The 25,588-nt window shown below is 42.4% G+C and overlaps 1 protein-coding gene across 2 annotated transcripts in view; it reads left to right on the top strand.

Moving 5' to 3' along the window:
- The window catches only part of scube1 (signal peptide, CUB domain, EGF-like 1), a 151,236-nt gene that overhangs the window by 79,516 nt on the left and 46,132 nt on the right, over positions 1-25,588 (top strand). Inside the window, exons 5-8 of one of the 2 annotated variants that reach the window (XM_038738664.1) lie at positions 2,717-2,845; positions 4,923-5,039; positions 10,776-10,865; positions 19,289-19,405. In XM_038738664.1, coding sequence (XP_038594592.1) covers positions 2,717-2,845; positions 4,923-5,039; positions 10,776-10,865; positions 19,289-19,405 — 453 coding nt within the window. The remainder of the gene's footprint in view (positions 1-2,716; positions 2,846-4,922; positions 5,040-10,775; positions 10,866-19,288; positions 19,406-25,588) is intronic. The other variant, XM_038738665.1, reaches the window with a different exon arrangement.

Here is a 25,588-nt window from a genome sequence, read left to right as displayed (position 1 = left end):
ATTGGTTGGAATGGGGAACGTCTTCAAAGGTAGAAATGGTGTGGTGTAAGTATTTTTCAGCACACAATTGCAAAGGCTTAGGGTTAGTCCTGCTGTAGGTTTTAATTTATGGTTCAGTGTTCAGTTTGATTGATCATTGATAGCACCACCAAAGCTGATGTTTTATAAGTGATTAATTATATTCCCCAAAATTATAGTAACCCCATAACAGAGAAACTCAAGAAGTTATTCCAAATTGCGTGACAGCAGAACGGCACGCTTTTTCTGTATTAGCCATATTAGCAGGATGGCTTCATTTTTCAGTGCCATACAAAACTGTTAAAAGGCACTGCTGAAAAATGGATCTGTTTTAGTTTGGTTAGTTTGGTTTTGTAGTAAAATGGTTAGGTTTGGACCCAAAAAATTATTACTTTGTTAAGTTTAGGGAAGCTTCGTTGATTTGGCTACAATAGTAAACGTGGTCATGGAACAGTTGTGGTCATACTTAAAAAACCAACAGTGATGACTGTTGGTTGGAAACAGGAAATGAACAGTGTCTCCCATGGTAAGGTCCTTACTTGAACAGAACAACGTGTCTTTTGGGGCACTTGCTTGACTAGTGGCTGATGCTGATGATGTTGAGGACATCTATATCTTCACTAGAGGATGGCTTGCAATGAGAAACAAAATGACGACGTCTTGGTAACAGAAGAGAAGGGAGTTCATTTTGTTGTGGTTGAAGTCCATTTAGTCCATCCTCTAGGAGACAGATTGCATCTGTCTTTTTTTCTTGTCTGACACTCTCATTTCAGAAGAAAAAGACTCACATAAGTGAGATCTAAGAAAGAGGCACACTTCTTACAATGTGAGTGTGAAGGAGGCCATTCTTTCATGTAAAATAAAAGTTAAATGAAAACATCATATCTAAAACTTTCATAAGCTTGGAGTGCAAACACATACAATACACAAGACAAAAACCATCTTTTGTGAGTGAAGACATCTGATTGTGCCATGATGAGCAGACCCCTGCACACTCCCAAACTAACTTTTGCAGTTCTTCCCAGAGCTCAGTGATATCTTTGGCTGGCTTCTCCCTCCTGATTCGACTCTCGGGAGAGCATTGGCACTCCATCCTCCGCCTCCTTGCTTCCTCCCCTAGCTACTCTCCCCTCTGATGAACACTGGCCTATTTCAGATATTATTGCCATAGTGTGCTCTGTAAATCACCAGGATAGGAGAGCACATCAAACAGGTCTGGGTGAAGGAATGAAGGGATGGAGGAATCAGAAGACGAGTAGGAGGAGGGATGACCAGCCGTGTCAGTGCTGACAGGACACGGCCTTGGATCAGTGACAGCTGAGAACATGGGCTGAGTATAAATTGTCTAGATTTTAGTGTGTGAGAAAGTAGGATTTCAGAAAGCATAGAGTTGGCTTTTAACAATTAGGAAAGGAAAACAATTGTTTGATGAGCCGTGGCTGTTCAGCTCAGCATGAGGATTGCACTCACAGGTCCGGTCTGCTCAGTTACAAGCCTCCTCACTCTCTGTTGTATAATAGATGTCAGCAGTGAGTTCACATAAATCATCCTGGAGGGAATTATGGGTTTCCACAACTCAATTTGTTCTGTGTTTGTCTGTCTAAATATGTGTATATATATATATATATATATGAATCACTGGAAAGACGGTATACAAAAACGGAGCATTTACATTGTCTGTGGTGTAAAAATGTTTATTTCCTGCCATACTGTTATCCTGATTTGCTAAGTGTACAGTGACAGCAAAAAGGTCAATGATTCGACTAAAATATGAAAATATTCAACTCTACGTGGGTTTAGAGTTCTGCACGTCTCTAGAGATAAACTCGGGGGCCCAAAGCCAGAAGGCTTCATCCTCTGGGGATCATGAATATGAGTACAACATTTCATGGAAACAATTGATGTAAAGACCAGTCTGGACCAAAGTGGTGGACTGACCGACAGACCCAGTGACTGACATTTCCATGTCTGGTTTTTGGGATTTATAAATAAATGACTCCACAAAAATATTTTTCAATGCACACAAATATTTATCATTGTATTTAAGTGCAAAGAAAATCCACAAATATTTCCTGTTTTAAATAAATGTAAATGAAATATACAAATATATATATATATATATATATATACAAATTACAAATGTCTGATGTAGTCAGTCAGAGGCAGAGGTTGTGGCCTGGTAAAAATTACTACTTAGCTGGCTGTTTTAGGGCCACAGATGTAAAACCTGTTTCTCAGGTGGATAAGGGCTAAGGTTGATTGAAACTAGATTGAAATTTTCATAAAAAATATATTTGGAACTTGTTACATGTTACATTTATATACACAGTATTAAACCTGCATTTACAAAGTTGTGTTTCCTTTTTCTCTGTGCTGGTCTTATTGGTTTGGAGTGGGTGGGGCCGCACCGACTAGAAGTTTGCAAGATTTGAAGTTGGTGGGTTGGTTGGTCAATGTCAATCAAATAGGATCCAACCACACCCATACAGTCCTGATGAAATGTTAATAAATCATAACTAAAGATGTTTTTACATCTGACTGCTGCTTATTTAGTCATAAATGCCTGATGTTATAAAGAAATTCTAGAAATTCTTTCTGGGGCGTGTGCCTGCAGAGATGATCACTTGTCAGCTGAGTTCTCTGTGCAGTCAGACAAAAGTTCCACAGCTCTGTTCCTTTGTCCTTGTTCCCTGAACAGATGGAATGAACTGCATGAACAAGGAGCACGGCTGCGCGCACATCTGCAGAGAGGCTCCAGGCAAAGGCGGGGTGTCGTGTGAGTGCCGTCCTGGCTTTGAGCTGGCCAAAAACCAGAAAGACTGTACACGTACGTATCACACCTGACCTCAGTGGTCATCACATCCCCACACTGACATACACACACACAAACACACCCCAACCGGGAGGTCAGCCTAGTTGGTCTCCAACGTATGTGTTGAGTTTGTTCACATTTGTTCACATAGAATGAGCAGCTCATAGACGCTGGGTGTCTTGAAATCCTCCATGTAGTCAAATGCTCTTTTGAGTAAGGCTTTCCGTCATCTGTTAATCTTTAGTCAGTTGACTTGTCACTTTATTTTACAACTCACATGGCAGCAAGGTATTAAGGTATTACTTTGTTTCATAGACTTGATTTTATTGAGGTTATGTACTGGTCGATGAAGGATCTAAAATGTTCCTGGAATAAACATCTGTAATAGCAATGATGGACAAGTTCCAGTAGGCCTTCAGCGGTAAAATATGAGGGTGGACATTTAATACCAAAATCAGTGAAGCGTTTGAGGCCAAGCGGAAGGTGCTGAAGGATTCAGTAGAGAGAATTCACGTCTCTAACCGCCCCCCCTTCACGCCGAGTGCCTGCAGCCATGGAATTTAAGTCTACTGTTTTTGAGGGGGAAAATAAGCTTTTAGTTCCACTTTGTTTGGCAACACATCGTTTTCTTCTCTCAGACGGTGAGAGTGTTAGAGATGTGGAGGCTCTAATGTGTCTCCTGCTATAGTAATATTTCATTAGCAGCGAGGGACCCAGTGCTGTGCTGGCCTGTTGAGCATGGCAGCACAGGACAGTGATAAACGAGTGATGAAAGAAGTGGTAGTTATTTCTCCAGCCTGCCTTCCTACTCCTCTCATGTCCTCTCTGTCTCTCTCCATTTTCACCTCTCTTCTCCATTTTCTTGCTTGGTATGTCTCCTACCTCCTTTCCCTCTTTTCCTCTCTGCCTCATCTTCTTTTTTATATCTTTTCTACCATCCTCTCTTCCTTTCTTTTTTAGGGGGAACTGCAAAGTTTAGGAAAAACTCCCAAAGATTTTATCATGTGTATTTACACTTGCTTTCCCTTTTCCCTTCAAGAACTGTGGAGATTAGACAAGGAACAGTTTAAATGTACAGAGGACAAATGACAAACATCTGACATGGTGTTTGACAAAACTATTATTAGCTGACAGTTTTAGGGCCAATGAAGTAAAGTTAAAACCCTTTTTCTCTGGTGGATAAGGGCTAAGGTTCTGAGTTCCTGCAGTTAAATCACTTGTCTCTCTTTCTCGAGTCCATTGTCTTTCTTACTCCCCCACATCTTTTCTCATCTCTTGCGTTGTTCACATTCTTTCTATTTTGTTTTCTTTCCGAAGAAAGAATTCAGAAAACGAAACCTTTCTCCCGGTTTAACTTTTGGCGATGTTATGCTGTCGTTCTGGAGGGCATGGACCAACAGCATATTTTGTCATTTATTTTGGCACCCTTGTTGGAATCAACTAACTTTTTTACCCAAAAGAGAACATGACCCAGACTTTTTCCAAATATTCCCTGGCCTTATCCCTAAAAAACAAAACCAAAACACCAAAGTGTCCCAAGAAACGAGAGCAGTGTATTAGGTAAATGATGGAAATACTAATTTCTTCATTCAATATAAACTGTGATATGAAATGATGCCATATTTTCCACAGACTAAAAAACACTAAAAACAATTTTTCTTTCTTTTTTCCATCAAACCCTCTCTTCCTAACTCCTCTTTTCCCTCTTTCTTTTCCCTCTCTTTCATTGAATTCTACCCATCTCCTCTTTCTCTCCTCCTCATCCTTTTGCTCTCCTAGTGTAACTCCCTCCTATGTTACTCTCTCCGCTTGCACCGTATTGCACTCTCCTCTTCTTTTTCTCCCTCTCTCTCCCTCTCTTCCCACCACTCCCTAATATTCTCAGTCTCTCAGTCTTTCCCCTTCTCTCTCTTTTCATCCTTCCATGTCAGGCCAGTGGGGCATTATTTAAATGATTTATTCCTGCACAGCGTAAAACCCCTTCTGTCCGCCTGTATCATTACTGTATCTAAATAAGGAATTAGTGGACAATTTAAAATGTCATGAGCTACAAGCTGGGAGTAAGGTTCAAATGTGTGTGTGTTGTCTTCAGTGACGTGTAACTATGGAAACGGCGGGTGCCAGCACACATGCGATGACACGGACACAGGGCCGGTGTGTGGCTGCCATCAGAAGTACGCCCTGCACTCAGACAGCAAGACCTGCATCGGTGAGTGATTACCACGATGGCTTCCCAGTTCGCTAAAGCTGTTTCGCTGTAACATCTGCTGTATGATAGAAGCCCCTGGACAGTTTCACTGAGGCACAGATGATGTCAAAGAGGAAAAGTAACAAAATGAGATGATGAAGTGTTGTGGAGGGTTTGTCGTTGGAGGTGGTGAGGTGGCACATACGTCATCTCCTGGCTCCCCCATTCCCCAGCCTTGTATTTATGAAATGCTGTAGTCTAGCTTCATGCACGCTGGATCCTGCATCTAACCTGCTTTGGTAGTGTAAACAGTTATTTTATTGTGTGTAAGCCAGTTATTCAGTAGCTGCTGAAAAGTGTCATTGTGTATGAATAATAGCTTGAATCTACTTTTCCTACAGCAGATAGCACCGTGTTTAATTTCAAGCAGCTATTAAACTACTATTAAACCAGACTAGGTAGAGACTGGTGGAGCTGTCTCACCTTGGAGGTTAACACTGCAGTAGAGGTTCATAGGAAAAAAATCTCATAAATGCTGATTGGTGGATAAATGACATTCCAGTGTTCCTGTGTTGAACATAAGCATCTATGTCTGAAACACGCCATCACTATGGTAATGCCCGTAGAAAGTCTTGGAGGGATTATCACAGTGGTAAAGTTTCAGGGCCAAGGAATGAGCAGTAATATGTTTTGAGCTGGCTGGTGGAAAATGAATGACTCTGAAAACACATTCATGTCAAACTCACTTGACTCACATTTGTACATATGACTGTCAGGAGAAGCGTGCCTCCACATCCTGGTTCTCACATAGAGGATATTTCATCTTGCTATTTTTCTTATCAGTAGAGGATGAATAAGATGTTCCAGGTGAGTGAAGTTGTTCATAACTCTGTTTTTCTGTATGTATGAAATAGTTTGTAGAGCCTGAAAGAATTTTTTATTACCACCTGTCACACTGGTTGTAGTATGTGTACATATATTGGCATTTAGGATCCTATAATTAATGGAGCCCAGGCAGGTATTAAGGTACAAAGTTATATTAACAGTTAAAAAGCAGAAATGCATGATTTCTTCGATCAGACTACTCACCTGCCATTTAATTGACTCAAATTACTTTTGTTAAATGAATTAAAGGAGTATTCATAAATTCTAATTCTAACAAATTAATACATAAATAAATACATAATAAAGGAGTATATTAAAACTATCTCGCTAAAGTAAAGTCTGTCTGGCACGTTGTGGTATCCAGCTCCTCATACTGTGTACCAGGCTGCTGGGAGAGACAGGTTTAAAATAAATAAATAAATAAATTCTTACATTCATTCATTGTAGAAGTAGGTGCTGAAGTTACAGATTGCAGTAACCTCTCAAAAGCAAATTTGTTCCCTGTCCCTGGACAGTCTTTGATTGATAGCTCCTCAAATATTCCCGTACAATGCAGTATAAGTAAGCAAAGTGCTCACACTCTTAATGGGATGCTTTGGTTGAATGAAAAAGTTTATGCTGATTTTAGATTCTGGTATGGAGATGCAATTAAGGTTTTGACTATTAAATACAATGCTGTTATCTTTGGCAACATATCTTTTCTGTTCTTTTACTTTGTGTTGTTGTTGTGTGTATTGTTCATTTGGAGGTAAAAATAAACCTTGGACAAAATAAAGGGTCAAAAATGTACATCCAACATGGACTGGGCTCAGGTAATAGCAATAGTCAGCTTTGATGATAACAACAAATAGAATAGTATAGATATGACTAATTCTGGCTGAGCTGGCTTGCAAAGCTACAACATTTATGGTCATTTTCAAGAGGTGGGTCTACACTGTAAGAAAGTTGTGTTCAGACCAAAGGTGAATTTTTGCCTTGCGTTACTCACGTGAAATCAGCCACTGGAGGATTTATTGGAGTATTTCACAACCCACGAATATTTGCCATTAACAGCCAATGGATGTACCCCTTCAGGAAAGGAGGAGCGGCTTACCTCCATAGATACCACATACTGTACAATGCAAGGGTTTTAGGCATATGTGGAAAAATACTGGAAAGTAAGAATGGTTTAAAAAATAGACATGAAAAAAGGTTTTCTGGACTGATGAGTCAACATTTGAAATAACTTTGTGCGTTGTACCTAGAAGATTTGATGCTGTTTTGAATGCAAAGGGTGGTCACACCAAAAAATGATTTGATTTAAATATTTTTTATTTTCTCTCTCAGTTTGCATTTTGTAAACTGATTAATATAAACTATAAACATGTCTATTTTACAGCATTTTTACAGCACCTCTCTAAATTGTGTTCCTGTTCATAACATCATTTCAACACTGATAGGCTTTCACCAAACAGCATCACCCATATTCTTCACTCGGGGGTATTTGAGTCTGTTTGCGTCTATTCACATCTCTGCATTGACTTTGCATGGAATCGTGCCATTTTGGGCTGAACACAACTTGAGTAGGTTATATGTAGAACATAGAACAGTTCATTTGAACTATGACAGCTCTTCTTCACGTTGGTTTGGTTTGAATTCAGGTGGCATCAGAACATCTAAAAAAGAAAGTTCTCTTTACTAAAATCACTGCAGTGGCATCTGTCAATCAAATCCAGGATTTGTGGGTATAATGAAATGGAGGCTGAAATCTGATTGCCGCAGTTCCTCAACCCCAGAAAGTTTAGCATGATAAAATGAGTCGTATTTGGAAATGTCTTCACGTCTTCAAATGTGTTCATAGCAGTTCTTTCAAGGCAGAAATCCTTGAATCACTGCAGAATCCGAAATTTGTTTTGACCCCCCTCTGCTGACAGAATGTCTAACCTGACAGGATGACAGGTCACCAAACCTTTGTCCAATCAATGAGCTGCTTAGAGTCCATGTGACTTTGGTTAAGTTGTGGTTTATTTGGAATGGGGCAGTGGAACCCTAATGACACATTAAAAAAACTGGACGAGATTATAACCACCTGCACACCTTCTGAATGATGTCATTGCTGTAGACCACACACACGGACACACAGTGATGTCATCTTGATGTGCTGTCCTTCCTGCTGTGTTTGAACACTGGAAATACCTCTCTCTCTCTCCCCACTCTCTCCCTCTCTCCCTGTCTCTCTCTCTGTCCCCCGCTCTCCTTCTCTCTTCCTTTTTCTCTCTGTCTCTCCCTCCCCTCTCCCCCTCTCTCTCTCCCCCTCACCACTCGAGCATATTGCTGTGCTGCATTTCAGCTGCACCAGGTTTTGACTGCCGATAACCCCTTTTTCTTTCCAGCTGCTTTGAAGAAGTGAAACACACCATCAAGTAAAGGCTTCAAATATGAAGCAGAATGAGAGCGAGCGGGAACCCTCCTCTCCCTCCTTTCCCAATGTCTTTTCTCTCTCTCTCTGTCTCTCCTCATACTTGACGAGAGAAAGGACCTTTGTGTTTGTGGTCTGACTGTCCCAACTGCTCTATGGGCCCCCTTTTTACCCTTTCTATGTAGCACTGTCCCTCTGCTCCTCCTTCCTCCTCCTCCTCCACCTCCTCCAGCTTTCTGGTGATAGTACCTGATTGCCTGTCTTGTCTGAGCATCCATGTTTAAAACAAATTCAGGTGGACTTAATACCCAGTGCAGAAGAGGAAAGATACTCTGGGTGGGTGGGGGGGACCACATGTTAGACTCTGTGGTTAAAAACGGACATCTCAATTGCAGCCTGATCTTAGGTAAAGCTCCCACGAAAGCAAAGCTAACCTCCTCCTCCTCCTCCTTCTCCTCCTTCTCCTCCTCCTCCTCCTCCTCCTCCAGCTCTCTCACTACCTCCTCATCCTCCACCGCCTCACAAGTCCCAACTGAAAAGCAACAGACTTCTTGAAAACCCAAATCCCACCAAAACCAAAATGACGTCCGTGCCTCATACCCATCCATCAGCTCCATACACTGTAACAGAGGACTTGCACCGCTCACCCTTCTTTGCTCTCACAACATGCATGTGTCCACTCCTAATGTGCCATATTGTCCGTTTGTACGCCACTGCCTCTTTCACTAACTTTCTGTCCGTCTGTCTGTTTGTCTGCTGGTCCAGCTGCATGGGAGAGCCCTGACTGTTTTCTTTTTATCTTTTTCATTTTCCTTTTTTGAATTGAAATACATTTTTACTGGTGTTTATAGTGACCCGCTCCTTCTGTTTCCCTCCAGTGCATTGGTTTTTACCATTCTTCCTAGCTGTAGCATTGTCGAGTGGTTTAACACTTCCCCCTCCTCGCCTTGTGTAGGTCAGACTCTCTAAAACTTCCCCTCTGTCTGTGGGCCTCCGACCATAGACACCCATAGACTCTTTGGAACACACAAACACACACCTCTCTGACAGTTTTCTTCACACCCTCAAAAGCACACACACTGGTATGCACAAGCTCTCAATTCAACAATCACACACACTCGTACACGCAGCCACATTTCAGCCATTAGCTGAGCACCAGAAAGCCTCCATTCATCCCTGAGTGGACTTCAGAGAGTCCTCCACTTTGTCCATCAAGCGCCTGAGAGGAGAGAGAGAAAACGGTAGTGGGCCGGGGAATGGAAAGGACATTAATTACCCTCATATCCAACCCCCCACCCCATAGGACTATGTGTGTACATCAAAGCCTAGTCCTAGCACGGCAAGTGGCTCATTCAGGTCCTAATGACTCAAGCCCAATGAAAGGCTGCCTCCCTCTCCCAGGCCCATCATCAAACTCACCATCCCCAACACCGCACCACATGCATGCCATCTTAACAGCGATTCCCTCCTTCTACAACCATGGACACTGCCACCCCCCCCCCCCCCCCCCCCCCCCCCCCCCCCCCCACCTCCACTGGCCAGCTTTGGGAATGTAGTTTTTCCAGCGTTGACGGTTAAAGCCAGTTGTGATGTGTTCCATAGACAAACAGGCAACCAGCGCTGCCCCCAGACTACCTCCTCCTGCTTTTTTATTTCTCTGCATGCCCTCCCTACGCTCCCCTTTCAAACCCCATTTCTCAGTGTGCACCTCAGTGTGCACCCTTCCTTCCCTCATAAACCCCTTCCTGTGGGTTTTTTTCATCCTTCTCTCCCTTGCTCTCTTTTCCCACTCTGTTCATCTTTCCCTCTCGATCATCTTGTCATTGCTCGCCTCTTTGAGTACTTCCTGCTGCTGTTTGACCTCTTATCCTCCTCCCCTGCTCCACCCTTTCTCGTCTTACTGGTCTTCATCGTCACCCCCTTTTTTGTTGCTTCTGTCTCGGTGCCCACATATAAAGCAGCTTGTCTTGGAAATGTTGGACAGGTCTACTACCCTCCCTCTTTTTCTCATCTTCCTCCATTCTAATGCAAGGGAATCATTGCTGACAATGTGTGGCTGTTTGACATGGAAGACAGAAACTCCACCAGCAACGTCAACATCAGAATCAAAATCCCCCTTAACGTTCGCCCCAATCCCATTTCATCCTCTACCTATCTCCCTTTTTTCATATGTAAGCCCTGAACCTCTTCCCCTCCCCTCCCCCACCCACCTACTTGCCCATCTACCGCTTCATTTTGTCAGCTCCACACTGATACTGATCATTTTCATTTGTTTTGTTCTTTTGTTTGCTCTGGGGGATTTATCATTTGTTTGGGGATTAACACTCTAACAGGGATTTTGGCACTTCTTCATCGCTTCTTGCTTCTTGGCTTTGGTTTTTTGCTCAAACGCCAAGAGGGGCTGAAGGTCTGGTCATTTGGGCTTCTCATTAACCTGCTGCTCACTGTTTGTCCCCTTGTCACTTGTGTTTTAGAGAAAGATGAGGCTGCAATTGAGAGCTCTGAGTTCAATGCCACGTCAGTAGCTGATGTGGACAAGCGGGTGAAACGGCGGCTACTTATGGGTAACTCTTTTCTTCCTCTTTCTATGTGTTGCCTTGGCGCTTGTGCTTGTATCCCCGACTCCACTCCTCTCTGTTCCTCCTCGTCCTCCTCTCTCCTAATTTTGTACATTTTTTTGTAAACCTTTGATGCCCACTGTGTCTACTCCCACAGTCAAGTTGGTTTGCAACTGTATCTAACGTGATGAAAACGGATTAAAAGAGGTCGCTGTTCCCTTTAAACCCTTCCTCCTTAACTGTACCTGCCAAATTTCTGGCTGGCTCTAAAGTTTTCTCAATGACTAACATTTACTTTCCCAGTTGCACCTTACTTGAAATGTTTTGTGTTCCATTTCCCTCCTTTTTTATTACCTGTTACAAAAACAGGATACTTTACCAGCAAAGCAAAGCCCCTGAAAAGGTCATAGACCCAATTTGTCCAGTGATGACAGAACCACGCAAGGAAAGTTTTGCACTGTACTTTGCAAAATATTCTCAAACCCATTATCCTCAGAATAGAGAAGGTGAAGAAAAAAAACACCAGCCCCATGAGAGCTTTTGCTGCTGGTGAAGTGTCTCAGACATGCCAGTCCTTTCTACTTAGTGAATCAGATTAAAGTCAGCAGACTTGACAACCCTGTGACCAAATGGATGTTTGCTCCCTAAACCTTTTAATATTAAATCAATCAATCACACGTTAGCCCTTATATGAAAATGTTATCATCAGATCTGTACTTTAAAATTGCACCATAAATGTGTTTTGGTGGGATGGTTATGTGTTAAACACCAGGCAGAAATCGTCAAATATTACTTTTGTCTCTGGGGGATGAAGAACCCCTTGGCATCCTTGAACCACATTTAAGGAACTACTGGTCAAAACCTGATCCAAGTTTGTCTTTTGGTGTTTTATGCCTACTATAAATGCCAAGGGATTACTATTAATGAAAATTAGAGTATCAATGACATCTGCTTTTGAAAAAACATGTGAAGGCTATGATTTGGTTTCTGAAGGACCGCACTGCGCCACGTCTTGCTTTCAGGTCTTCAACCCATCTTTCAATAAATTAATTCATATTTTTCCTATGACTTTTTCTTTGGTCCTCTACTTTTTTGAATTTAACCTTTGTTTTATTTTCTAAGACGGAGGTCCATCAGAAATGTCTCCCGGTATCTTGTACTCCAAACCCATGTGCTGTACACTCTGTAGTCTATTAAACCACGTGCCATACTTTCAGTTTCCTTTCAGCAGGTTCTGGCCAGTGTGACTTGGAGAAAGAGTGGATGATTGGTTTTGGTTCTCTGTCTTTCTCTCTCCTACCTCAATTACCTTTTAACAGAATATTTTATTTCTCCTCACTGGCTAAAACCTGCTTCACCTCCTGTTGTATCAGCATGTCACCTGTCCTGCTGGGGTTCCACTTGTAACTTGTAGTGTTCAAAGTTTGCCCTATTGTAAGTCCTAAACATCTCACGGGGATAGATTCCCACTATATTCAATTGATGGATGATCATTTTTGTGCCGAGTTCATAGCTTTCTCAGTCATCCCTGTAGGGAGGTTTTCCTCTTTTCAAATCAACCTACTGGGATCAGGGTCAGCCACAGTAGCTCAGCTGGCTAATGATGCAGTGTGTTGTTAAAGATATGTCAGACATAAACCTGGTCTAAAGATTGAAGGTTTGCTCTGTGGACACTATGATGTAATTACCTCCAGGTTTCTTAACGATTTGATGACCTCTTAGTTGCCAACAAATATGCACTTATAGAAATAACAGAATAAAGTTTGCAACATTCACTCATGTCAGCTAACACTGTTGAAGTTGGCTTGACCAATAAACATATACAGGGCTCTCAAGTCTCGTGTGAGACACACGCATTTCAGCCAGTTCACACACTCACACGCCACACCTTGTAGGCTATTTCTCACTTAAGAGATAACGTCCTCGAAATTGTCCCACTATATTCAATTGTTGGACAATCATTTTTGTGCCGAGCTCATAGCTTTCTCTGTAGCCTACTAAATGTCAGAGCCATTAAGCCAATCAGAAATTAAAACATGTTGTTTCTGGGTAAATTCTGTGATCCCACTGGAAGCACATACATTACCAGGCAACATGGATGCGCATGCACACACGGGGTGGAAGCACTGGACCCGATGAATGTGGTAATTGTAGTTTTTCCCCCTCGCATTTTGACTTTACTATTCCTGGACGAAATCACTTGCCTGGGATCAAAGATAGTGAGAGAGGCTGATATTGGGGAGTGGAGCCAAATTAAAATTAAAAATAAAAGTAGCCTACTCAAAAAGAAAAGAGAAGGAAAAACATCCCATATGATGTCCCATATGACTGTTATGTTATATCATCAGATTATTATTCCTCATACATTAATGTAGTTGGTTGAGGTTGATCTATTTTGTATCAGACTGCAATTAATGATAGTTTTTATTTTAATCAGCTGATTATTTTCTCCATTAATCGATTGTAATAAATTCTGAAAATACTGAGAAATGCTGTCACAGTTCTCTAAGTGACACCTTCACAGTGCTTGTTTTGTCAGTCCAAACCTCAAAATGATTAAAATAATCAAGTAAAAGCAGCAAATCTTCACGTTTGTGAAGCTGGAACCATGTTTTTACATGAATTGCCAATTAAATTTCTGTCAATTAGCCTATCTGATGTAGTTCTACTAGCTGGACTGTTGGAAACTGTTAAGTAATTTAATTTATATCAAAACATCCTATTTTTGAAACTCTTCATACGTTTTGTGTGTAAAAAGTAACTTAACTAAAGCTGTCAGATAAAGTAAAAAGTACAACATTTTTCTATCTTTTGACTCGGACGGAAAGCTATTATCCATCATGATGGTGAAAATGGCTGGCCTTGGCCACAGTGCTCTAAGTGGGGGCCCCCTACCCCTGTCATCAAGGCTGAAATGTGTAGCCTACTCTCACACACAGCTTGGCATACATGGGTAGGGCAGGTTCTGCCATCCTACTGTAGGCTTGGCATACATGGGTAGGGCAGGTTCTGCCATCCTACTGTAGGTGTACAGCACTGCTGTTCAGTTTCGTTTGGGCCCAAAAAATTTTTTGTTTTGATCCTTTTTGTATTTTTGAAATATAAGTATATATATTTAAATAGTCTTTTATCAGATCTTCCAATTGTTATACTTTCTGTTTGTTCGGATCAGTTATTAACTATAGGTAAAATCTAACTGCTAGTAAAAAATATTTTAGTGGCTCCTCCGCTAACATGCGTTATCTCACTCTAAACTTTCTATAAAACTTGACAGCCCTGCATACAGCAAGTTGCACTGGTGTTAAATGTGAAACTTCTAACAGAATTTCATGAGAACTGCACTCCACATCAAGAACGGCTGTGGTTCAGCAGGTACAGCGGGTATGAACTCACATCGAAATATCTTTGGGCAAGACACTGAACCCCAAACTACTTGCATGGTATCTTGGTGAGTCTGTGAATAAGCAGCCCGTTCTCATCTCAGGGCGTCCAATACCAACACTTTCAGAAAAAGTGACAAAGTGTAGTTATTTGACGCTAAAGGTACCCTTCATGAGACGCTCCTGGATGCATCTGTATGAGACGCTCTGGGGTGTACAGACTAGTTGTATAAGTGCTGGTTAGCTAGCTAGCTACATTTGTTTTAAAGGTGTTGACAGCCCCCCAAAGCCCCCCTACCCTTACCATAACCAAGTAACAACATAACAAGTGTTTGTGCCTAAACCTAAGTCAGTGACTTTGTGTTTGTCAACAACCAGCTAACCCTACAGCTGTGCAGGTAGCTAGCAGGTAGGGTTAGCCTCGTTTGCGTTGCTTTGACATAGCAAACTGTGGCGTTTCATATGGCGTAATTATTTGACGCTAAAGGTGCCCTTCAGCGTCAAATAATTACGCTTTGTCACGCTGTCTGAAAGCGTTGGTAATGACGCACTAAGATGAGAACGCGTTGGAATAAGAGGCACATATAGCCTATGTGCTATGTATAAGGCCATGCAGTCCAATCACTTTTTTAATGCAGCGTAGCACATGTAACACATTTATTTTAATAATAATTTATCATTTGTAGTAAACTTAGTAGTATACATTTAGACCCACCATATCCATGTCTCTACCCAATCTCAAGTTATAGTGTCATAGCCCTGTTGATTATGGACACAAATTCCTGTCTTAGCTAATTTTAGTAGATAGCAATCTGACACTAACTCTAATACTGAAAGCATCAGTGGTGTCTGTGTTTTAATTAAATGTTTAATTAAATGTTGAAATGTGCATGAACAGACACGTGTGCATGCATGTGGTTGCTGAGAGCACAGAGGCCATCCCAGTGCAGTACTGGCACCGCCTGAACAGCATCAGTATGTTAGATTTGACACTGCTATCAGTTTGTCTGCTTCCCCTGACACGCGGCGCTCCTGTCTCCGCCCCCGCTGCCATCACACACTGACCACACACTGATCAAGACAAATGGAAATAAGGAAAAGGGGGTCAGTGAGAGAGACAGAAAGGAAAAGAGAGGGCAGAGGAGAGGAGGGAGTGTGGGCGACTTGATGAAAAGTAATTCTGAGTCATGATGTTGATATTGAAGGTGGCTAAATCAGGAGCCACATTTTGGACACGTGAGCAAAGTGTCAAAAGAGAGACTCAGTGGTGCTACGGTGGCTGTGGCCTTGTATTCCAAATAAAAACTCACCTCAGGACAGATGGAGCTATGCTGAGGTGTATTTGTGTGTGTACAGTGGATGTATCCATATAGTGTTATTACAGCCAGAGCTGACTGACAGCTGATTTAGGTGCCTGTGACAGTGCTGAAAGATGATCGTGCTTCTCTCACCTTTTTACAGTGCAGCAGTTACTGTTAGTTAGCATGATGCTTTTGTATACACAGTGCACATGGTTTTCCCTCCTCGTGCTTTAATCAATAGAACATGTGTCCTCCTCCCATGAAAAGAGCAGTTTGCAGCGGTCAGCGTTTCCGTCCGTGGAGTGTGACGGACATGTGTACGCTCTGTCCCTTGCTGACATATTGTAATCCATCCAGGTGAAATGTTCAGCCATGTTCAATATTCAGTTGCTTTCATCTTGCCAACTTTCTTTCTTAAAAGTGTGCATTATCTCCTGAATGATAAATACCAGCCTTTGTGTGCTGACATTTACTCATCAAAAGCTGACACTTTTATCCAAAGCGACGTACAATTGCCACATATCAGAAGTCGCACACCTCTGAAGCAACTAGGGTTTAAGTGTCTTGCTCAGGGACACACTGGTGGAAGTGCTGTAGTTGAACCCAGGTCTCCCACACCAAAGGCATGTGTCTTATTCACCACCCACTACACCACCACCATGAAAGGAGGAAGACTCTTTCATGTCGATTTCATCTAGAGTCAAAGCACCCAATGGCTGGTCTTTATCGTCTAAGTAGGCCTAATAAATGCAGGTCTCCATTAAACGCCACGTCAGGTTTTTATAGAAGTTCCCGCTGGTTAGATTCTCCACAATTCGATCATTCAGTTCATTTAACGGAAACAACAAGCCCCAAAGTCTAATTCTTATAGATTTACTGGTGTGGTACAAGAGATAAAAAAAAGAAGTGCCGACTCCCGTTACCTTTGAAGTGCTCGTTAAGTCCATTCAAGTCCAAATGTGTCCTTCCTTGATTATTTATATTCCTTCAGTCTGTAAGGGTCCACCGATCAAAATAATCTAAACAGCTTTTCATAAAAATTAATCCAAGTTATGAATCCTGTCATGTGAGGTCCATCGTTCTCTGTCTGCTAACTTCTGCCACACTTTTGTCATCCTGCACCGTGTTCTTCGGTATGCAAGTGCATAAGCAGTTTGTCGGAGCTAGATCAAATCCAGGTGTCGTGCAACAGTAGAAAGAAAGAAATGGCAAAATTTTACTTCATTACCTGTTTCATCATTGATCAAATATGTTCAACAAAAATAAATGAAAGTGAGTGAAGTTTGGGCAGTTGCCTCGAATAGACAGTGGGGTTTTTAGATGAATACTTAAAGGAGTTGTTCAACATTGTGGAAAATACACTTATTTGCTTTCTTGCTGAGATTTAGATGAGAAGATCAATACCACTCACTTGTCTATACTATATAACATACAAACTGGAAACTAGCACAAACATCTAGCCTGACAGAATCTGCCTACCAGCACTTCTAAAGCTCACTAATTAACATGTTATGTCTTGTTTGTTAAATTCATACGGGTGCAGTGACTTTGTGGAGTCCTGGTGTCAAGTGAGGTTCTAGTCAACCAACACAGACTCAAAAATAGTGTGAGCATTAGAGATGCTCGTGGGCAGATTTTAGTAGCTTTGGAAAAGGCAATACAAGAAAGGTATACATTTTCTTTTTCTCATCTAACACAGAGTATTTTGCAAAATGTGGAACTATTCCTTTAATATTATGCAAACACTGATCTTATCCATTCCTTAAAAAAATATTTTTAAGTAAAATTTGGCCAACAAAACAAAGAATGATTAAACTTTAAATAAACAGGAATCCATCACTGGTGATTCCAGTCCTCATGAGAGACTGTAGAAATAAGCTCTGACACACACACACACACACACACACACCAGGCTAGGACAGAAATATGCAGGGTTAGATGGAGGGGGTAGAGGCGTGGAGGGGGTGTGGGTACGAGGGGCTTGTCCAGCACATCAATCAGTTCCGGCGGTGCATCTGTGTTCCCGCGCTCAGGCGGGCCCTGGGGCTGGGTTGGGCTATGAGCGGGACTGTGCTCACCCTCAGCTAATGATAGGGCCCACTGTACTCAGTATAAATCACTTTGAGCCATAAACACCACCTCCACACACATCAAGTCTACTCACATGCACATACAGTATACCTTTACACTCACACAAAAGTCTACTGACTGTTTACACCTGTGCAGGCATGTAGACCTTAACCTTAAGTTATTAATTAACTTAACAATAAACATTCTTACACACACACTTGACAGAGACCCACGCTGGGGACAGGGGTCTGCTATCGTACCCTACAGGGCCCATCAGACCGGCTGCTCGGATGATGGAGTGTCTCTCCTTCCAAGATTCCCTCCTCTTTGCTAAGAAACATCTATGAAACCTCCTGCCCTCATTCTAAAAAAAATAGTTTGCTATCTGGCCTCAGAACTTCTCCAGAGAGAACTAGACACAAAAAGGATTGCAAATGTTGGATACAGAGCTTTGACGTATAAACCCGGTGAGGAACAAATGACGGCTAGAAAACATGGATTAAAGGAGATGGATGTTCTTCGGAGCTGTATGAAGAAACACAAACAAGTCTACACCTTCCAGTTTCTTGGTAGAAAGCATCAGCCATCTTGGCTCCGATGTGCTTGTGACTCATTCTGAAAGGGCATTATGCTAATGCCCTGACCTCTAGATGTGGATGTGTTTGCCAGCCTGAAAGGGCTTTTCCTACTTCCCTCTTCACTTCTCTCAGGCACACAAAATCCTGGCATTTTAATTAAATGGGAAAGGCTACCAAAAAGGAGGGGGACATCCCTGGTTGGGAGAACTCTTCAAGAACTCTAGAAATTAAATGAATGAATAAATAAAAATGGATGCACTCAATCACACTTACTTAAGTCAAACCCACCAAAAGTTACTGAGGGAAACTTTCTTATTAGATCCAGTTTTACTGAATCTCTTTCAATAAACGTCAAAATTCAGCATCCTCAGCACTTCTCAAGGCACACTGGGAAAGTGTGTGCTGAGCTTTGCTAAAGCAACAGCGGCTGGGCAGGTGAGCTAGAGTTACCATGAGCCTGTGTTTGTTTTGGGATCAGCTCAAGCAATATTCACAAGTGGGAGCAAACCTTATCTGCGCCACGCACAAGAACATTTTTCTGGAGGAATATATACGCTGATTCTGCCGAGTGTGTTCTAGACTTACAGCATTCAACCTTGCACTAACTTTATTTTTCTATCTACTTACCTTAACTCTACCTTTTCATTTTTGTTAACCGATTTCTTGTCACATATGGAAGCAGGAACGACCCTTGGATCAAAGAGTCCTTCACCCTCCTTTATCAGCACAGTGCCATGTTTTTGTCTTGTTGTAATGATGCACTGCTGTCAATGATAAACACATCCTGATGTGACTCTCTCTGTATGAACACTGGATTCATATCTATATAAAAATGCCTCTACTCATGAAAATGTGAGTGTTTTGATGCAATTTCTTCATCTGTGTGTTGACAAAGCTACATGAGAAAACACAAGAATACATTACATATCATACTGTACTGTTGTTTGATTGTGTATTCTTCTACTGCATGAAGCTTTGTCTCAACCACATCAGCTTCAGTGTCTCTAGTTTCTTTTTCATGCTGGTTCAGAAGCAGGGGTCACATGTTAACACCTCTTTCTTCACTTTCTCGTTCTCCATCTCTGTCCTGCCATCTGCAGAGACCTGCGCCGTGAACAACGGCGGCTGCGACAGGACATGTAAAGACACAGCCACAGGGGTGCGCTGTAGCTGCCCCGTGGGATTCACCCTGCAACCCGACGGCAAAACCTGCAAAGGTCAGTAAACACATGAAAGTGCGGGAATGTATGTAAGTATGGAGTATGGGAGGCCTGCAAACCTGCTGTAAGGGTCAATGGTACACGGCTGCTGTTTACTGAGCACTCTGTGCATGCACCTGAGCCTGTTATGACTAGTATCCGAGTGATCCAGAGCCAAACCCGACCCCTCCATCCGCTTCACTTCCAACTGCATGCAGCTCTGGTCACGGTCCCTGCCACTGCCACTGCTTGTTGTTGTTGATTTTGCCGCTGAGTATTTCTCCACTTCCGACAACTCGTTGGTGACGTCAATGATGGTGGTCCGAGGAGAAGGCCACCACAGCGTGGGCCTAAACATCCCAAACATATTATTGTGGCTTTCTTCAAAACAAACAGCCCCGCTGAACGAGGCCGGCCTGTGGGTTCAAACAGAGTCAAACACTGGTCTTTACAGGCAGCAATGCTTCACTCTCCTCAGGGTTCACAAAGCAGCAATGAGAGGGCTGTGAGTAGGTAGGAGGCGTTCTGTTATGAAGTTTTGTCATAATCTAGTGGTTGTCTTCAAAATGTACTGTGTACCACTTTAGCCCAGCAAGGAAAAACTGTTCAGAGAAACAAAAAGACGCAATTTTAAACCTAAAAGACTGTAATGATACCCACTTGATTTGTATAACTCAGACTACTGAGACCTCATATTAGCGTTGGATAAACTTTTGGCTACATTTTTGCACTGGAGTATGTGTGTTTGCGAAGTGAGCATCAGGCACTTTAAGAATGTGGCATGTAGGTGTGTGAAATCCTGAAGCCGGAGCTGTCTCAGGCCTGGCAGGCAGACGACGCGTCGGCAAACTTTGAGATGTTTGAACAGTGAGGCCCACGGTGGCCGCTGTCTCTCTCTCTCTCTCTCTCTCTCTCTCTCTCTCTCTCTCTCTCTCTCTCTCCACCCAAGAAATGCACACTCTCACACAGATAGCACCATCCAGCTGCAGCTGCAGTAAATACCGGAATCCACCCCAAAATGTGCTCTACTGCAACAGGCATTCTCAACTCATCATCAAAATGCAGGACATGCTTTAAAACTGCATATAGAAACAAACTCATTCATCACTCAAGTGGTTGTGTTCTGCATGATAGAGTCTACTCTCAGATTAGACCAATCAGGACAGAGTTGGATAACACTGTCTGATACTCCTACATACGGGACAAAGCATGCCTCCATGGAAAGGGCAAACATGAAGATCAGTATCATTTGATATACTGGACTTGGAATTCAAGTCCAACATATCAAAAGTGAAGTTGAATATATAGAAGGAATCACAGAAACAATTATCATAGAAACTAGTATATAGGAAAATACACAGCAAACAAAGAATATACAAAGAAAATACATAGCAAAAATAGAAACCGGTGATAATTTACTTGCCCAAAAAGATTTTAGCAACAAAAACAAGTTGAGCCTAGTAACCGGCAGGGATTTGTACTGCTTACAACAGGAAAACTGACACAAAGAAAAGGAAAAGAATAAAAGAACAGGTAACATCAACAGACAAGGAGACAATCATGTCTGTAAAAGTAGAGCAGGGTCTGTTAATCATACTTAGGCCCTTAGGTGATGGAGTGTTTTTACCCTGTGGGTAAAAATATAGAAAGCCTCTCTTTTCAGATGGATGGTGTCTGTCTGGGGTTTTTCCCATGTTCAGTCCCAGTGTGTTTCAGTGTGGATGGCCTCAAATGCATTTCAGTCATTATGATGTTGATGACGTTTTCTGATGAGATTGATTTTTTTGCCAGAATGCGGGTGAGTAAATGAGTGACGGATTTCAAAGTGAAATGACACAGTGCACACAGTTGCCATGTGGAATGGCCGATAATAAGTGAGTAAGTAGTTCTGGTGGCAGGTGGCTCTGACTAGGAGAGCTTGATTTTTTGGAGAACCTAAGCAGTGCATTTGAAAAGTGATTTGTGTTTGTGTTTATATCTGGCTTGTTCTGCTCTGTGGTGGTTATTTGACAATGCCTGATGAAGATCTCTGTAAACTAAAACAACATCATGTAAGTGTACTTTACTCCTGTCCAGTAGGGTTTGATAAAAAAAACTTCAGTTTGGAACAAGTATTCGAAATGAAATGAGAATTCATTGTGATGGCTGCTCTTGGTTAGTGTCTGGGAATGATGATGATTGCAGTTAAAAGAAAAGAAACAAACAGCAGTCTTCCGTGTTAAAGTGCATCCACCCCGACCTCCTCCCCACATGGACTTGGTAACCATATACTAATTTCACTTGACTTCCTCCTTTGCTGCCCTCATATTTACTACGGCTGCTACAGGGCTTTGTCAGTTGAATGTGAACAAAAGTTGTTTTGGGGCATTTGCTGAAACCACTTATGCTGTCAGGACAGTACATAATGAAAATGAAAACCCTAGCAGCATTGTCTGCTGACAGGCATGTAACACGGCAGTTGCATGCTGGGAGAACATCTCACCCACCGCTCTGATGTCATGTTCAAGCCCAGCAGCTTGTTCGAACACTTCCCCTCTGTCTTCCCAAGTGATTTGTGGTCCTGACAGAACCTAGCATTTACAGTGGTGGATGGAAGATAAGTTCCCCCTCTTTTTTCGGGCCTGAGTTGAGTGGTGAAGATGGATAGGAGTGCAGTCCAGCTGTGCCCCACCCACATAATTTGGCTGTGGATCAGCCCCCGGGCTTCATAAATCCCAGAGCGGGGATCAGCGCTGAGGGGGCTGAGAGACATAGAGTAGGCAGCGCTCATCGATCAAGATCTATCACCTGGTGTGTTTTATGTCAGACACCCAGCCACATTACTGCTGCTGTTTGGAACTCAGTTAGACCATGATGTGCAGGACTTACAAGCTGTAGAAATAAATGGCCACGTGACATCACCCATAGATTTGTGAGGGGAGGTATGTCCATCTTTTTAAATTCTAGAGTGAGCCAGAAATCAAATATTCATATCTGGATGATGTGTTGGATGCTGGGTGGAGCTGAGGTTGCAGGAACAAGTGGCAACCACATCAACATCAACAAGGCAAAATGTACTGATTTCATTTGTCCAGTTCCCTTTAGAGGGTCAGTCCACCCCATGAGCAAAGATATAGTTTATGTCATATCTCCACTGGTATCTATACAAGCAGACAGTTTTTGTCTTATTTGTCTCGGTTTTTAGAAATATGTCTCTCAGATTTCCACCTCTGTCCCAATGTAACTGATGGAATTCATCAAAAAGTTGATTTATTTCAGTAATTCCATTCAAAAAGTGAAACTTGTATAATGTATACATTCATTCCACACAGACTGATATATTTCAAGTGTTCATTCCTTTTAACTTTGATGATTATAACTGACAACTAATGAAAACCCCAAAATCAGTATCTCAGAAAATTAGAATATTGTGAAAAGGTTCAATATTGAAGACACCTGATGCCACACTCTGATCAGCTAATTAACTCAAAACACCTGCAAAGGCCTTTAAATGGTCTCTCAGTCTAGTTCTGTAGGCTACACAATCATGGGGAAGACTGCTGACTTGACAGCTGTCCAAAAGACGACCATTGACACCTTGCACAAGGAGGGCAAGACACAAAAGGTCATGTCTAAAGAGGCTGGCTGTTCACAGAGCTCTGTGTCCAAGCACATTAATAGAGAGGCGAAGGGAAGGAAAAGATGTGGTAGAAAAAGTGTACAAGCAATAGGGATAACCGCACCCTGGAGAGGATTGTGAAACAAAACCCATTAAAAAATGTGGGGGAGATTCACAAAGAGTGGACTGCAGCTGGAGTCAGTGCTTCAAGAACCACCACGCACAGACGTATGCAGGACATAGGTTTCAGCTGTCGCATTCCTTGTGTCAAGCCACTCTTGAACAAGACACAGCGTCAGAAGCATCTCGCTGGGCTAAAGACAAAAAGGACTGGACTGCTGCTGAGTGGTCCAAAGTTATGTTCTCTGATGAAAGTACATTTTGCATTTCCTTTGGAAATCAAGGTCCCAGAGTCTGGAGGAAGAGAGGAGAGGCACAGAATCCACGTTGCTTGAAGTCCAGTGTAAAGTTTCCACAGTCAGTGATGGTTTGGGGTGCCATGTCATCTGCTGGTGTTGGTCTGCTGTGTTTTTTGAGGTCCAAGGTCAACACAGCCGTCTACCAGGAAGTTTTAGAGCACTTCATGCTTCCTGCTGCTGACCAACTTTATGGAGATGCAGATTTCATTTTCCAACAGCACTTGGCTCCTGCACACAGTGCCAAAGCTGCCAGTACCTGGTTTAAGGACCATGGTATCCCTGTTCTTAATTGGCCAGCAAACTCGCCTGACCTTAACCCTATAGAAAATCTATGGGGTATTGTGAAGAGGAAGATACGATACGCCAGACCCAACAATGCAGAAGAGCTGAAGGCCACTATCAGAGCAACCTGGGCTCTCATAACACCTGAGCAGACTGATGGACTCCATGCCACGCCGCATTGCTGCAGTAATTCAGGCAAAAGGAGCCCCAACTAAGTATTGAGTGCTGTACATGCTCATACTTTTCATGTTCATACTTTTCAGTTGGCCAACATTTCTAAAAATCCTTTTTATCCTTTTAATCCTTTTTAAAGAAATAATTTAATTTAATTTAGAAATCTAATTTTCAGAGATACTGAATTTGGGATTTTCATTAGTTGTCAGTTTTAATCATCACAATTAAATGAAATAAACATTTGAAATATATCAGTCTGTGTGTAATGAATGAATATAATATCCAAGTTTCACTTTTTGAATGGAATTACTGAAATAAATCAACTTTTTGTTGATATTCTAATTATATGACCAGCACCTGTATGTCCTTCCACAATCACTGTCCCCATTACTCAGAACACACTATGAACAGTTTTTGTCTGAACTATTTTCTACTGAACAAATAGTACCTGTGAAAACTGCTGACTGCCTGTGCTGTGCATTATCCAGAGTAACATGGAAAATCCATCCATCGTCAACCGCTTATCCTACTTACAGGGTCGCAGGGGGCTGGAGCCATAGGCGGGGTACACCCTGGACAGGTCGCCAAACCATCGCAGTGCAACACATAGAACACAATGTTGCTGTTATTCTTCAGTATTTGTGTGTATATCACAGGTACTTTCTGCATGGCTAGATGAACTGACCCTTTACAGTTCATGTTTTCCTTGGAGTCAGGTCCCTGTTTGGACTTAAGCCAGGGGTATTGCAGTAGCATGGTCAATGTCTTAAACCCCTCTGCCACCAAGATGCTTCCTTCCCTCAATTTCTTTGTTGTCTAGGGTGAAGGCTAGTCATCCAATGGGCAAAAGGCAGGTTACACCATGGACAGGTTCAATACCAGCACAGTTTTATTTATATAGCACCAATTCCTAACAGAAGTTATCTCCCCATAAGAGTACATTTGTATTGTACTGTTTGTACTTCCTTTGTGACAGAGGTTTGCTGTAACCATGGTAACGGCACACACAGGTTGCAGTGACTGTCTTAGTGTTAATCAATATCTCCTGCTGAAGCATATGTGTGTGGACTCCTGTGGCACATGTAATCACAGTTGTGATTAGCAGTGTATTGCAGTGCGCAGGCAGGAGTGTAATTGCTGGCATTTAGCAGTTTACTGAATATAGTAGTTAGAGGCAAGGTACGTACCACGCTGTGAGGTGGTCTCATCTAATGTGCTACTAAATTGCTTGATAGAGACAGACAGTGCTCTCTCCACCCCTCTCTCTCTCCCTGTCTGTGTCTACCTCGATTTAAAGCCAAGGGGATGTGCCCTGTCGTGCCTGTCTATCATAATCATTTCAATATAAACTATGTAGGGCATGTTTAAAACCCAGCAGTCCGATAAACGCCCTTTCATCTGCGCTGACAGACGTAGCGGTTCAGCCTCTCGCGCTGACAGACACGCCAGCCCGAGGAGGCGTTTCATCACGGGGCTCCCGTGCCGACTGTGTGAGCGAGAGAGAGAGACTGAGGGAGAGAGAGATACAGAAAGCAGGTTTTTGAACAGTTTCCAGATGTTTGATTAGAAGGTGCACACTGGAGGTCGGATGAGTTACTGCATATGTGTGTGTCCATGCGTGTGTCTCTTTTTCTGTGGGTTAATTAACACATATTTGGTCTGTATATTGTGCACATGCATGCTCAATGGAGGATGATGGTGTGTGTGTGTGTGTGTGTGTGTGTGTGT

Source organism: Micropterus salmoides, unplaced genomic scaffold (assembly GCF_014851395.1).
Source record: "Micropterus salmoides isolate LMB-PRFRI ecotype aquatic unplaced genomic scaffold, ASM1485139v1 Ms_hic_scaffold_23, whole genome shotgun sequence".
In the NCBI taxonomy this organism is placed as follows: Eukaryota; Metazoa; Chordata; class Actinopteri; order Centrarchiformes; family Centrarchidae; genus Micropterus; species Micropterus salmoides.
This window is presented reverse-complemented; position numbering and strand designations above follow the sequence as displayed.